This window comes from Hemiscyllium ocellatum, chromosome 7, assembly GCF_020745735.1.
Source record: "Hemiscyllium ocellatum isolate sHemOce1 chromosome 7, sHemOce1.pat.X.cur, whole genome shotgun sequence".
NCBI classification, from domain to species: domain Eukaryota; kingdom Metazoa; phylum Chordata; class Chondrichthyes; order Orectolobiformes; family Hemiscylliidae; genus Hemiscyllium; species Hemiscyllium ocellatum.
The window spans coordinates 79,830,756-79,844,461 of NC_083407.1; the positions used below are offsets into that span (position 1 = coordinate 79,830,756).

Below are 13,706 nucleotides of genomic sequence, written 5' to 3' on the forward strand. Positions count from 1 at the left end.
GGTCTCATTTTAAGAATAAGTCTAATTCTAACCACAGTCAGCCGGATTTCCCTGGTCTGAGGAATTCCAGCTGATGAATGATGACAGAAGGCTCTCGAGGTCCCTAGAGACTCTCATCCTGTGTGCATTAGTCAAAGACCTTTATTGTCTTGTCCAAGAGAAGCAGGAGTGTTTTCCTCAGGCCACTAATTACTAGTTACCTGAGGAAAATGAGTTACTAGTTGAAGGAAGGGCCCAAGAGGGGAGACTCCATTGGAGGAAGGGGGACACTGTCAGATTGGAGGATTTTATCTGGGACCTCAGTCAGGGTGAGTGATGTTTGATTGTGGGGGAGGAGGCATTCAACATGTGGGCTCTTGATTCTGGAGGTGCTGAAGGTGGTAAAGCCAGAGGCTGTGTGATTGAGGCATTGCAAGTGTCAGACAAAGATCACATTTCCTTTAGGAGTCGTGCGGATCATTAATTGCTTTGGAGAAGAATCAGAAGTCTACATGGAGGTGTGGGTTGGCGTGGGGGGCGGCGGTGGGGTGGGTGTTATATGTTGGAAACCTATGGTGGAGAGAGGTCAAATGCTATCTGTCAGGACAATAGACCTGTGGGTGAAGGCTACAGAGAGCATTGGTTTGGTGGCTGCTTTTGAAGATGCCTCAAGTAAGCATTTTCTTCCAGGAGATAGGTGAAAAGGTATTTATCTCCTGACTTCCATCACCTCATGCTTGCCAGAGGAAGCTTTCGGCCAAGGGTTGGAAAACAGAGCAAACTGCAATTATTATCAACTATATAAATGACAAAAAGGTTAGCAGCTTCATTATCATACTTAAAATTTTCTTTGGGGTGGTTTGGGCCCCCGTTTGGGCGTTAGCCTCAAATAAAGACAGACAGATTAATGGGTTGAAGATAGATTTGCATTGGGAAATTTATTTTTTAGACTTTAACTCTCCCATGTAACACAAAACTGCCCATTTTTCTACGTCAAAATTCCTCTATTGCATCTGACTTAACACAGTTTTCATAGATACACACAGCACCTGATATTCATTCTATTCGAGTCAGTAGAATTCAGTATCAGCTGTTGCATTTAATGGCAGCTGATTTTATCCTGTCCATTTTAAGCCATGTCCCATTCTGCTCCATAGTTCTCAACTCATCAAGAATGTTAATACTGGGGAGTGGAGTGCTCAGTGTCAGCCATCAAGTACAGCTGTATCCTGAAGAAAGTTTCCTCCACTGAGCTCCAACATCAGTAGCATATCTCTACTGTACTAGTGTAACAGCTCTTTTCCCACACCTACTACCTTGTATTCTCTGTGATTGGCATTTCCAATTTGTGCCATGTTTGCAGACAGTATTGTGCTTTAGGCCTATTTCAACTAGTAACTGAAATTGGATTGGCCAAAGTAATTTACACTAGATGCTTGAAATAAACCTAAAAGCAATGCTTATACCACTACTGCACGTGATCCCTTTGTGTAGTCTATTACTACATGAGACACTTTCTCTTGCATCAATTATTTATCATGCCATTGGTATATGGACAGGCCAGCGAAAAGATCAATCCACTTGTGACCAGACTCAGTTTGGTGGACAAAATCTGTCTGCTAGTAGCTGTTGTTTACCTTGTCACCACCAGCTTTCAGAGGATAGATACATGAAGGGAAAACACAGGTCTCAAAGACACATTACATCTCTCTCATTCGTGTTTTAGATTTCACTGAAACTGGGATTAACATACTTGGATTATTTCCATAGGGGTTATTGCTTTAACTATGCTTCTGTTTGTGTCCCAGGGTATTGTACATTGGCTTGGCCTGTAACACAGCTCGTTTTTTGTATATATCCTATTTGGAAAATGCATGGTATGTGCTCCCCATGGAGGTGTTGCAAGGTAAGGCCGACGTAAGAACTTTTCGAAACCTTAACATATGGCAAAAAGAAAATATTTATTATGTTTTTCCCTGAAATATCAGTACTAAAGCTATCAAGTAAAATGGTTCCTCTGCCTGCTACCCATTAGATGAGCAGAATTACGTAAATTGAACCATCATTTTCACTTCTGGTGGGGAAGAAATCCTCCTTTCTTTTCTGTTATGGACTGATTATCTGATGTTGACACATCACATTGTTATGATCTTAAATTCACTGCCAGAAAGGGTGGCAGAAGTAGATTAAGTGATAATGTCCACAAAGTGCTTCAAAGGGAAAATAGTATGTGGCTATGGAGCTTAAGGCTATCTAAGTAGTTCTTTCAAAGAGCTGCCAAAGGCACAAGTGGCGGGCTGCCTTCTCTGCTGTATCTTGTCAAGGATACAAGTTGCACGCATCATAAAAAAGAGAGATGCAGTTCATTCAGTTAAAACCAAACACCTTTTTTTCCTCTGTTTTGGTTTTCTTGTTGCCTTATAAAAGCGTGCATTTTCTTTCAACTGTGTAAAGCAATCCATGTCTGATCATTAAAACTATGTATGTCATTATGTAAATATATTAAATGTTGATAAGATTTTTCTCTTATGTAGGTGTTACCCATGCATCTGTATGGGCTGCATGCATCTCCTGTCTCAGTGCAGCTGTACCTCCTGCATTAAGGACTTCTACCCAAGGAATTTTACAAGGGCTTCATCTGGGTTTGGGCCGAGGCTGTGGTGCTATGGTAGGGGGAGTAATGGTAAATGCCTTTGGTAAGTACTGATGTGATTAATTTTTTCCCCTATCTCCTGACTTGGTATATCAGTAATTGGGTGTAAGTAGCTTATTATTTATGTATCAGCAGCAGCTTTTTATCCTCATTATCTTGCTTCAAGCTGTGTTGAAGCATTTGATGTGCTTCAGCTAATTTAGAGGTAGGCATGTCATTTATTTTAATAAAAATGTTACATTCATAAATAGAACAGTTAATAAATATAGTATTCAATGTGTTTACGACAATCGAGTCACCTTGGAAAAAAAAGTTTTTTATTTACATTATGCTTCATTGCAGTGTATGACCATTAAGTGCTGCTAAACTGTCTGTCCTGATCTTTCAGAATTCTCTTCTGTTTTCTAAATGAAGTTGGTTTGCCTTTTGGAGAATGTAAATGTGGATGTTGTAGAAAAAAATTGCTAGCAGAACAATTTGTGTAGATTATTAATGTTTCAGTGGTTAAAGGAATGCACCTTTTCAGTTCCTCTTCATGACTACATTAGTGGACCACATTAACAGTTATTCAGCTGATCAGAGAGATTAAAAGCCAGTATGAGGCTGCTAAACTATGAATATTCCGTACTGCTGGACCAGAATCTACTTTTTTAAAAAGGGAAGTAAAAGTGGTCAAGATCACTGGGTAAATGAACTGATTAATGAACAGACGCACAAGCAAAGTCTCAGGCATTGTACGTATCCAATTGGTGCTCAATGGGTAAATATCAGTCTGATTAGTTTTTAAGGTGTGATGATTCCCACTGGACTGGGGAAGATTGTTTCAGAGAATTATTTGTTCCATCACATTGTGGTGGCTCATTGGTAGATTTTCAAAGAGTAGGTCGTTCATTTTGAATCTGATTTGAATGTTTTGAAAAGGTAATTAAAGTATTGCTCAGGGAGATAGAAATTCACTTAGTCTCCCAGAAGATATTTGATAAAGTCCTTTATAAGATACCCCTAACTAAAACAGATGCTTGTAGAATCAAACACAATTCCTTTGATGGGAATTTGGCTGGCTGGCAGGAGACAGAGTGTGAGGGTAGAGAATAGGTACCTTCACTGACAGGATGTGACCAATGCCATCCAGCAAGGAATCAAACTGGGGCCTCAGCCACTCAGTACTCATTAGCAATGTAGACACTGGGATAGAAAGCTACTTACCCATACCAGAGTTATCAAATGGAAAATTCTATTAGCTACAGGCATTAAGTGATATAGAACAAAGGCAGGTTTGTGAAGTTTGGTTACAGTTTAGCCATGATTTCTTTGAAAAGCAGAACAGTATTGAGGGACTAATTATTCCTATCATTTAGATCGACTTCCATTTTTTGTTCCCCTATAGCCCTGTATTTCTTTTGTTGTCTAGTGTACCTCTGATTCCTTTTTGAAAGTTACATTAACTCTGCTTCCACTACCATTTCAGATAGTGTATTTCAGGTCATGAGACAACCCCAACAGGAACATGCATGTACACAAATGTCAAGGGAGAATGATATTGTCTTTAGCTGGGGCAGCCTTTCATAACCTCACAAGTTGCTAATACAAATGAAAGACATTCATCAGTAATTTGTATATAACTACAGCAATATCATTTGATGTGGATTTCAGGTGCTCCCGAAACATTCCGTGGAATTGGTATGGCCTCTCTCGTAATTCTCCTACTTTTTGCCTTGATCCAATGGCTAGCAGTGCCTGATGAAGATGAAGGTATTTATTAACATTGTGTGTTACAGGAAGCGTGACAATCCTGATTAGCATTTAATTGAAATGCTACTTAATAATATGTTCAAAGCATATACAGTCTTTAATTCCCTTCCACAGTAAAACCGTGGAATAAGTGGCTTCTCTCTTGACCTCTGGCAACAGCCAGGTGACAGTTGCTACAGGAAATAGTTTACTCACTTTTTCTATCCTTCCCAATCCTCCACCTTGTAGAGGTAGAAGAAATGACCTGCAAATTCCTAAGCTCCAAACTTGTAGCATGTGTGCAGTGGAGTATAATCCATTTTACTATCTCAGGCCAAGACAATAGTCCCTTCGAATGGAAGTGCCAATACCTGTAAAGATACATTGAGCCAAACCATCCTTGTAAGGCAGATGTACAAATGAGTTGTAAAAAAATTTAGAATAAAATAAGTAACTTCACTGGCATGAATCACCTTAACGAGTAAATGTTTGAGTCCAGAAGATGGTCTTAAAGGGACTCATATTCGCACTCTGGAGAACTTCACTGAACTGAGGTGTTATGGTGTGTAATGGAAGGAATTTTTCAGGAAATTCTGACAGGTGTCCTGAAAAAGAAGAATGTATCAAGATCAACTATAGCTGGATCATACAGCATCCAACTATGAAAAATGCTGTCCAATAGTATGAAGGTCTATTTCATGTTCGGTAGTACATTTACATTACTTAGAAGTCAAAGATTTGAAGGGAAGCATTACAGTGAACTTATTGTGGGAAAAGCAAAATACTGTAAGTTTGAAATAAAAACAGAAATGATTGAAATGTTCAGCAGCAGTTTGGGGAACATCTGTGGTGGAGAGAAGCAGAGTTAACACCAACCTGAAACATTTACTATTTCTCTCTTCATGGCTGCTGCTTTTGCTATTTCTAGCATTTTCTGTTTTCATTAAGGCAACAGTTAGCCAATGATATTTGCAGAAGTGTAACTGTGGTTAACCTACTGCTGAATGTGTGCTAGGTTGCAAACGACTAACAGTGTGTTCTTCTGCACATCACCCAGCAGGTTCATTCTTAGTTTTAAAAGGTCATCCACTTAACCAGAGCAGTCAACCTGAATATATGACAAGGCGTAAGGATTTTTAAGCAGAGTTCAACTATTGCAAATTATGTAGAATCTATAGCAAACGACAGACTCTTTGGTCCAATCTTTATGTTTAACTAACTTGAATATTTATTTATGCTTCTCCCACTTGAATTAATTCTTACCCCTCTGCCCATGTGTTCTTCCACTTCCTTCTCCCTCGCAATCATATAAAATCTTCCCATAATTTGGACCTGCTCTAATCATTCTCGATGTTAACAAAATTCCTCCCAAATTCTCAATTTGTTCTGTTATTGTTTTATCTTGTTTTATTAAAATAATTAAAGTAATAAATGTTTTAAATTGAATGATTGTGCTTCACAGTTGATGTACTTAGAGTCATAGAGATGTACAGCATGGAAACAGACCTTTCGGCCCATCTAGTCACTGCCAACCAGAAATCTTAATCTAGTCCCATTTACCATATCCCTCTAAATCCTTCCTATTCATATAGCCATCCAGATGCCTTTTAAATGTTGTAATTATACCTGCCTCCACCACTTTCTCTGGCAGCTCATTCCATACATGCATCGCACCACTTTCCCGCCTCACCTTAAATCTATGCCATCTAGTTCTGGACTCACCCATTCTAGGGAAAAGACTTTATTTGTTTACCCTATCCATGCCCCTCATGATTTTATAAACCTGTTTAAGATCAGCCCTCAGCCTCTGACGTTCCAGGGAAAACAACACCAGCCTATTCAGCCTCTTCCTATAGTTCAAACTTTGGCAACATCCTTGTAAATTCTTTCTCCACCCTTTCAAATTCTGATAGGAGGGAGACCTGAATTGCACACAATATTCCAAAAGTGGTCTAACTAATATCCTGTACAGCTGCAACATGACCTCCAAATTCCTATACTCAATACTCTGACCAATAAAGGAAAGCATACCTAATGCCTTCTTCACTATCCTCTCTACCTGCAATTCTACATTCAAGGAACTATGAACCTGCACTCCAAGGTCTCTTCGTTCAACAACACACCCTGAACCTTTCCATTAATTGTACTTACTCCAGTACTATGTTGCTTAAAAGTGGAAAATTTAAGTTTCTGTAGCATCTTGTAATTTATTGAATGGAAGTTCAAATGGAGCGTTTTTATTTTGTCTCATTTTGACTATTTAGAAAAGAAGATGCTTGCAGAACGGATTCCAGTTCCATCTAGTCCCGTTCCCATAGCAACCATTGATCTCATCCAACACCACTCCGATAGTATGATGCCCCATCTTGAAACCAAGCGTCCTCTAAAAAAGACAAAATATCAAGAGGAACAAGAAGATGTTACAAAACCCGCCTGGGCCATCAGCTCATCACCATGGGTCACTATTGCATTCGCTTTTTATCAGGTTATGGAGATGGTGAAATTAGCGAAGACCAATGCAACTATTGAGCATCAAGTGCTACAGGTTAATTGACAATTTCATATTTCTGATCTCACCCTGCCTATACTTTAATGTTACAATTTTTGGTTTACTGTTGTACGAAGCAGAGTTGTATTAAAAATGAATAAATATTCTGCAAAACTAAAAGTTTTAGTCAGAAAACATTTTGAGATTTAGTAGTAGTAAGTAATACTTTAATTGTGCCTGTCCTCAAATATAATGCCAAAGCCATCATAAGCTACATCCTCTGTACCTCCTCTGACTTTTATCCTGCTGCTTTTAACTATGGAACTCTGGCAGTATTCTTGGGCTCGCTCACAAGCTGATTCCTGTTGATTTCATTTGTCTATCACATTTTACCATGAGGTTTCTGCATTGTTCTCAGGCTGACTATCTTGCTAACTCCTGTTGACTTCTACCCTTCAATTTAACCTGTGAGTGTCCTCTAGTGTTCTCAAGACTTGCATACTGTGATCTCTCCCTTAACACTTCTTAGTGTTGGGCTCTGAAAACTGTTGTCCCTCAGCTCCACTTACTCTGATTCCAGTATTTTTAAAGTGATAATAACTAGTAATTTTAATTTTGGAAGTAATCCTTCCAGCTAAAGCCTCATAATTTATCTGGATCTAGCAATCATCAGTTATACTTTGAATTCATTTTTATGTTCACTTTAGGAGGAAAATGATTGTCCAATAGCTGCAGACACTTGGCCAGTTGGGAGCCCTCCAAATCTTAAACCATCACCCACTTCCAAGAAGGAAGAAAAGGTAGCAGTCCCAGTAACTGCCTCTGAACCTGATGAGATCAGCATCAGCTCCACACAAGGCACTGAGAATGGATTACACCAGTCAGATTTGCCTAGGAATTTAATGCCACTGCCAGGAAATGAGAACCAGAACATTGATCCAGAATTGCCTCAGCAAACAAGCACTATCCAACCAAGTCAAAAAGATGTCTCGTGATGATCAAATTTAAAGATTACAAAGCACTTGAAAGCGTTGAGAGAAATGAATTCATAATCTTCCGTGATGAATGTTTTTTTAAAAACAAACACAGGAAAGTTACTGAAGAATAGCTCCACAATATTCCCAGATTATCAGTAAGACACTGACAGCTAATAGTGTAAATTTCAGAAATTATAAGGTTCTACAGCACATTTCAGTGAATTTAGAGCATCTATTGCAGAATTTAAGTGCCTGTATGAAGGACATAACATTCTTCACCCAAAACATTCACATGAATTCTTAAAACCATGCATTAAAAATATAGCTAAATTGCTGAACAATTGGGGTTAAACTATCAAACAGAGGTAAAGTTACAATGCATTACACTGCAACTAAGAAAAAGTCAAATGCCGGAGTGTAAGTGATTTTATTGCAATGTAGTCAGTTCAGGATCTGAATTTCTAGAATCTATATGAATTGTTATGTTGAATTAGGATTATCATGTCAAATAACTACTGACATCTGTCACAGTGAGTGTGTTAAAATTGGCTTGCAGCATCTTTTGAGTAAGAAATCACCAGCGGTCTCCATGCAGGAAGCCATCTTCTTACACTATGATGTTTTGGTAGGATAGATGCTTCGAAGGAGGAAATAACTGAATAATAAAGCTCACCTTTGAGTTAATAGTTTTTTAAATTCGACATGTAGCCACTATTTATACCAGGATTCAAGAACTAGCCTAGTTTTCGTTTAAAATTTGTAATTTAGTATATCTAAGTTTCAGCTCCAAATTCCTCTATGAACATTGCACAGGCAATTAAAGCTTGCACTGTATTTTAATGGAGATATTTCTATTTTTTAACTTTATCAGTAGAGTACATGAAATGTAGAATATTTTTAATTTAATTTATTTTAGCAAGCTGGCTGATTTTAAACTATGAAACCTCAACTCCTATTCTCACCCCAGAACTCAAAATAGAGCAATTAACAAGTTATCTAGCACTTCTGACTCACTTATGTTTCGACAAGGAAAAAGAAAAAAAAACTGGTTGTAAAATGTTTACAGGTTATCTATTCTCACACAAATCCATGCTTCCAAATATTTGCTTAAATTTCAACTTTAAATTGGTCACCAAACGTCTTGATGTACACCTTTACAGTAAAACTCAACTGAAGATCACGTTATTTTGTGTAAATCTGCAAAAACCCAATTCAGATGTATCTATGGATACAAAACTCTTGAATCAGTTAAAAAGACAGCTATTCACAGTGTTACATTGCTGAGTCAGCCTGAGTAAATGAAATACAGAATTTGAAATGCAGGAGCTCTCTTGAAGGTTTCTACTTTGAAATAAATGACTCATCCAAGAATGAAATACACAATTACACCTTGTTTTAAAAATGAAAGATTAGAGGCCCACTATTAAATTGAGCAACAAATCAAGGCCAAACAAACAGTATGGTTTTGGCAGGGGTAGGAATCCTGAATTCAGGTCAAAATTGAAAAAAAAGGAGAGGGGGGGGGGCAATGGACTACAAGGGAACTGCAGCTTCTCTTATTCTTTTTCTGTCAATTGGCAAGAAGAGATCCAGTGAATGTTTCAGCGTGCGATTTGAGAGAGTTGTGGGAAAGCCACAGGCATTTAAAAAGAAATAAGGTTTATTTTTAAACTTTACTATTTTATTCAGGTCCCTTCTGAATTGCTCCTAGGTATTAAAGACCTAAAAGCATAGCAAATTGTCATTACTAATTTTCAATATTGAGGATTGACCTATTTTTGCTCGAAGTAGGGTGCTTCATTGTGTTGTCTGTACAATTGTTAGTGCCTTCAATGTATTACAAATAGCACTATGTATAAGATATATCGATTTTGTTGTGGGCTCTTGACTGGTGAAATTTTTAGATTGTCTTTAAACAATGTGGCAAGATAAATTATGTTGTTGAATTATACATTGATTATCCCAGTGCTCAAAGAACTGCTTATATATTAAATTCATTGTTTTATTAATAAAATGCTATACGAAACCAACTTTGTGATCACATTTTACAAAGCTATTTAAATTGCAATGTTTAATAAAATAATACATATGTAAAAAATTAGAAAACAAACTTCTCTAACATATGTTCGACTGTTAAAGCACCAGAGTCTTGATGAAAAGTGAAAACCTAGTCCAATCATGCAATTATTTTAGACTGGATTCATCCTGCTATAAACAATTAAACCAAGACACACAAGAAGATTGGTATTAACTCAAAATGAAAGTACTAAGACTGCATTAATAAAACCCTCGAGTTGTCCAGACTATTGAAATAATTGGAAAATGCTGTAATAATAGTACAGGTGTCTATTTTGAGTGCCTCCATAGGAGGGAGCTCTTACCTCAAACTTCTTTTAGAAGAGTGGCCATTCTTGTGCTCTCTGACAGTTTAGCTAGTTTGGACGAACAAAAACTACCATTTCATTTACCATGAGATACATCTTAGAACAATATTCATCAATATGTAATATTTTAATGAAGAGCAATAATAAATTTATACATGGAATCCAGAGGATATTAACCTTGAGGGCCAGATTTATCATTAATTTTTTTTCCTTCTAAACAAATATCATTCTCAACACCTTCGCATAGATTAAACCCAAATAATCATTCCTCCACATTTGTCAAAGTCAGACACTAATGAAGAGTACTGCACAAAATGCTTTCTGTTCAGTTTACTTGCCAGATGAAACATAGTCCTATTTACTTATAAATAAACTATCAACTGAGAGTTAAATTCTAACTTAGATATCACTTCTAACAAAAACTGTAGGAAAGACAGATACTTGTAGATGAACATTTAAACTTAAAATATGTTTGAATGAGCTCAACAATAAGAAAAAATATTTTCCAGAAAAATAAACTCTCACAAAAAGAATTACGTCATTTAAAAATTAATATTTGTATAAAATATTCAGGAACAGGATCTTAAGCTATTATTTTACAGGATGAAAATTCTGAAGTGAAAGCTGCTGAACTTCCCAAAGAGGAAAGTTTGGGCAAATTATCAGCAGAAAAAACCTATGCCAAACTGACGGTAGTTTCAGAGACAACTTCATAATTGAGTTAAGTAGATATTTTCAGCATTATTGTCTCAAGAATACTTGAAATTCCAGTCTTTTTTCTCCATACATCTTCATTCTTTTGAATGAAGAATTCCTTATTGAAAAAAAAATTCTAATTTTTTTTTGTTATTCTGTGTCTCACACCAAAACAAAATTAAACATGCTTAAATCTGCATTATTACAAAATGGCTTTGTATCCACGATTCTCCACTACAGGCTTCCAGTCATCATGAGGCAAAGTGCTTGTCCACTGGCAACGAATAAAACTTGGAAAGCAAATTCTGCTGGCCGACACAGAAGTAAGTACATTTACAGAATATAATCCTAATTTAATTTTCACAGGTCATTCAATATGATTTGTTACTTTGCTCTGAATAAAATGGCTACAAGATCATTGTGACTTAGAACAAATCCCATCTCAAATCAATTTTCATATAAACTTCAGACAAAACAGCCCTTTGTTTAAACCTGAGTTGGATGTAAAATTAAACAAAATTACATGGTACAGCTCAACAGAAATCCGTTTCATTAAAATGTGAATAGCGAAGCCGGTTGCACGATTAATATTGTTGTTTGAATACAATAATTATCTTATATTGATCTAATGGCCTCTACTTCCATTCCTGGACAAGGAAACAATATTTATATTACAATGATTTAAGGGGAACACAACATATATCACAATGAACCTAACCTCCAGTTTGCAGATCAGTTCCACACAACCTGTTTTCTTTATTTATCAAGTCAAGCTAGCTGATTGTTATAAAAACTAAGGACAAGATGGTTTGAAGTACTGATTATAACCAAACCATCAATGAAACCCTACAATTAACTGACTGACTGTCAGTAATAAGACCCTGAGGTGCCTAAATGTCCTTGTCTTCCATTTTCAAAGACAGAAATTCTCATTAAGAGGAAAGAACCCAATAGTCACTGTAGAAAAACCATAATCACTGGAGATTCTGCCGGAGCCATCCAGTTCAAATAATGTCTTCTTGGTGTTTGTGGTATAGATGGGCCCCATTGTCTCGGCTTCAACTGAAAGCCTTTCAATAATGATAGGATCTACTGGTTGGTGTAGTCAAAGATTCCTCAAACCGAACTATACCCATTTCGTGTAAACCTTCCTGTAAGAAGTATAAATATAATGTGCTCTATGTATGCACTAATCAGCACAACTCACAAGTTTCTTAGTGTCTGCGCATTCAATTGTCGAAGTGATCAATCAGTGATGATAGTACTCTCAAATTTCAAGCTATCAATCTTTTGATATTGGTCAATTTCTAGTCATAACAACAGTTCAAGTTATTAATTAAATGTGAATGAAGCAAGATTAATTCGTTATCACAGCAGCTTCATTTCCATTTGCAGCTGCCATTTCCCTATTCTCTGAGACTGGATGATTATTTTCTTCCTTGACAAAGAGTTGGTCTTCCAAAAATGAACCACCAATTCCGTAGTGTTGCTCATGGTTCTGCATTTCCTCTGGTGTGACATGATAAGATCCTAGGATGAATTCTGCAAGTCTGCAAATTAAATGAAAAGCTGAACAGGGATGTGCATAGAGTCATACAGAACAGAAACAGATACTCTGTCTAACCAGTCCATGCCAACCGCAATCCCAAACTGAACTAATCCCACCTGCCTGCACTTGACCCAAATCTTTGTAAATACTTCCTATCCATGTACTTATCTAAACGTCTTTTAGATGTTGTAACTGCATCCACATCCACCACTTCCTCTAGACATTCTTTCCACACATGAACTATTCTCTCTGTAAAACAAATTGCCCCTCAGTCTTTAATGCTTTCTCCTCTCACCTTAAAAATAAGGCCCTTAGTCTTGAAATCCCACACCCAAGGGAAAAAAAACACCTGTCATTCACCTTATTTATTCCCTTTGTGATTTTATAAATCTCGTTAAGGTCACCCCTCAACCTCCTACACTCCAGTGAAAAAAAGTCCTATCCTATCTAGATTCTCCTTATAACTCAAAGCCTCCACTCCTGGTAATATCTTGGTAAATCTTTCTGAACCCTCTCCAATTTAATAATATCCTTTCTGGAACAGGACAAGAACTCACTCCAGAAGAGTCCTCACCAATGTCCTGTACAGCTTCAATATGATGCCCCAACTTCTATAATCAAGGGTCTGAACAATGACAGAGAGTGTGCTAAATGCCTTCTTAATCACCCTGTCTATATGTGACGCAAACTTCATTGATCAGATGTAACAGCAGATTGCTCCACTTTTGAATCAGACAACTGAATTTCAACTTCGCATTTACTATATAGTGAAACAGTAAATTATACTTTTTTTTTGAAGAAAAGTTAGCAAAGGTAACTGCCAGCCTGTTCTTCCACATCCCTGATAAATTATACAGTGATTGCTCTGGTGAACTTTTGACAGAATTGGAATCTCCAAACTGTTGATTTTGCAAGTGGGAGGCAAGAAAAAGGTAGTTTGAAATTACATGAACAAAAACGGTATGCAGTATTGTGCACGCTATATATTAGTAGCTGTTAGTACCAATTTTGGAATCATCCACAAAATAGTTTTGCATTTTTAAAATGTTTGTCATAGGAAACATGTTCTATTCACCCAGAAATAGCAAGGCATGCCAGATAATTGTCTTCATAAGTTTCCAATAAATGGATCTGTAGTAGAATGTACTGTGACTTGCGTTCAAATTTATGACATAATGACTCTGATGTCAGTGAGTTGGGGAAGGCAGAGTAAACATGCATACCTTAGCAAACATCTGCTTGTTAATAC

General features: G+C 37.0%; 2 protein-coding genes across 5 annotated transcripts in view; one reads left to right on the forward strand and one right to left on the reverse strand.

Annotated features, from left to right (window-relative positions):
• Positions 1–9,825, forward strand: part of mfsd6b (major facilitator superfamily domain containing 6b) — a 51,675-nt gene extending 41,850 nt beyond the window's left edge. For all 3 annotated transcript variants that reach the window (XM_060827375.1, XM_060827374.1, XM_060827373.1), the window contains exons 3-7: positions 1,788–1,885; positions 2,514–2,675; positions 4,286–4,384; positions 6,628–6,908; positions 7,559–9,825. In XM_060827375.1, the coding sequence (XP_060683358.1) occupies positions 1,788–1,885; positions 2,514–2,675; positions 4,286–4,384; positions 6,628–6,908; positions 7,559–7,846 (928 nt within the window). In that variant the 3' untranslated portion in view covers positions 7,847–9,825. The remainder of the gene's footprint in view (positions 1–1,787; positions 1,886–2,513; positions 2,676–4,285; positions 4,385–6,627; positions 6,909–7,558) is intronic.
• An 874-nt stretch (positions 9,826–10,699) lies between these two features.
• LOC132817519 (nuclear envelope integral membrane protein 2-like) overlaps positions 10,700–13,706 on the reverse strand; it is a 35,714-nt gene continuing 32,707 nt past the window's right edge. For both annotated transcript variants that reach the window (XM_060828004.1, XM_060828005.1), the window contains one exon: positions 10,700–12,458. In XM_060828004.1, the coding sequence (XP_060683987.1) occupies positions 12,266–12,458 (193 nt within the window). In that variant the 3' untranslated portion in view covers positions 10,700–12,265. The remainder of the gene's footprint in view (positions 12,459–13,706) is intronic.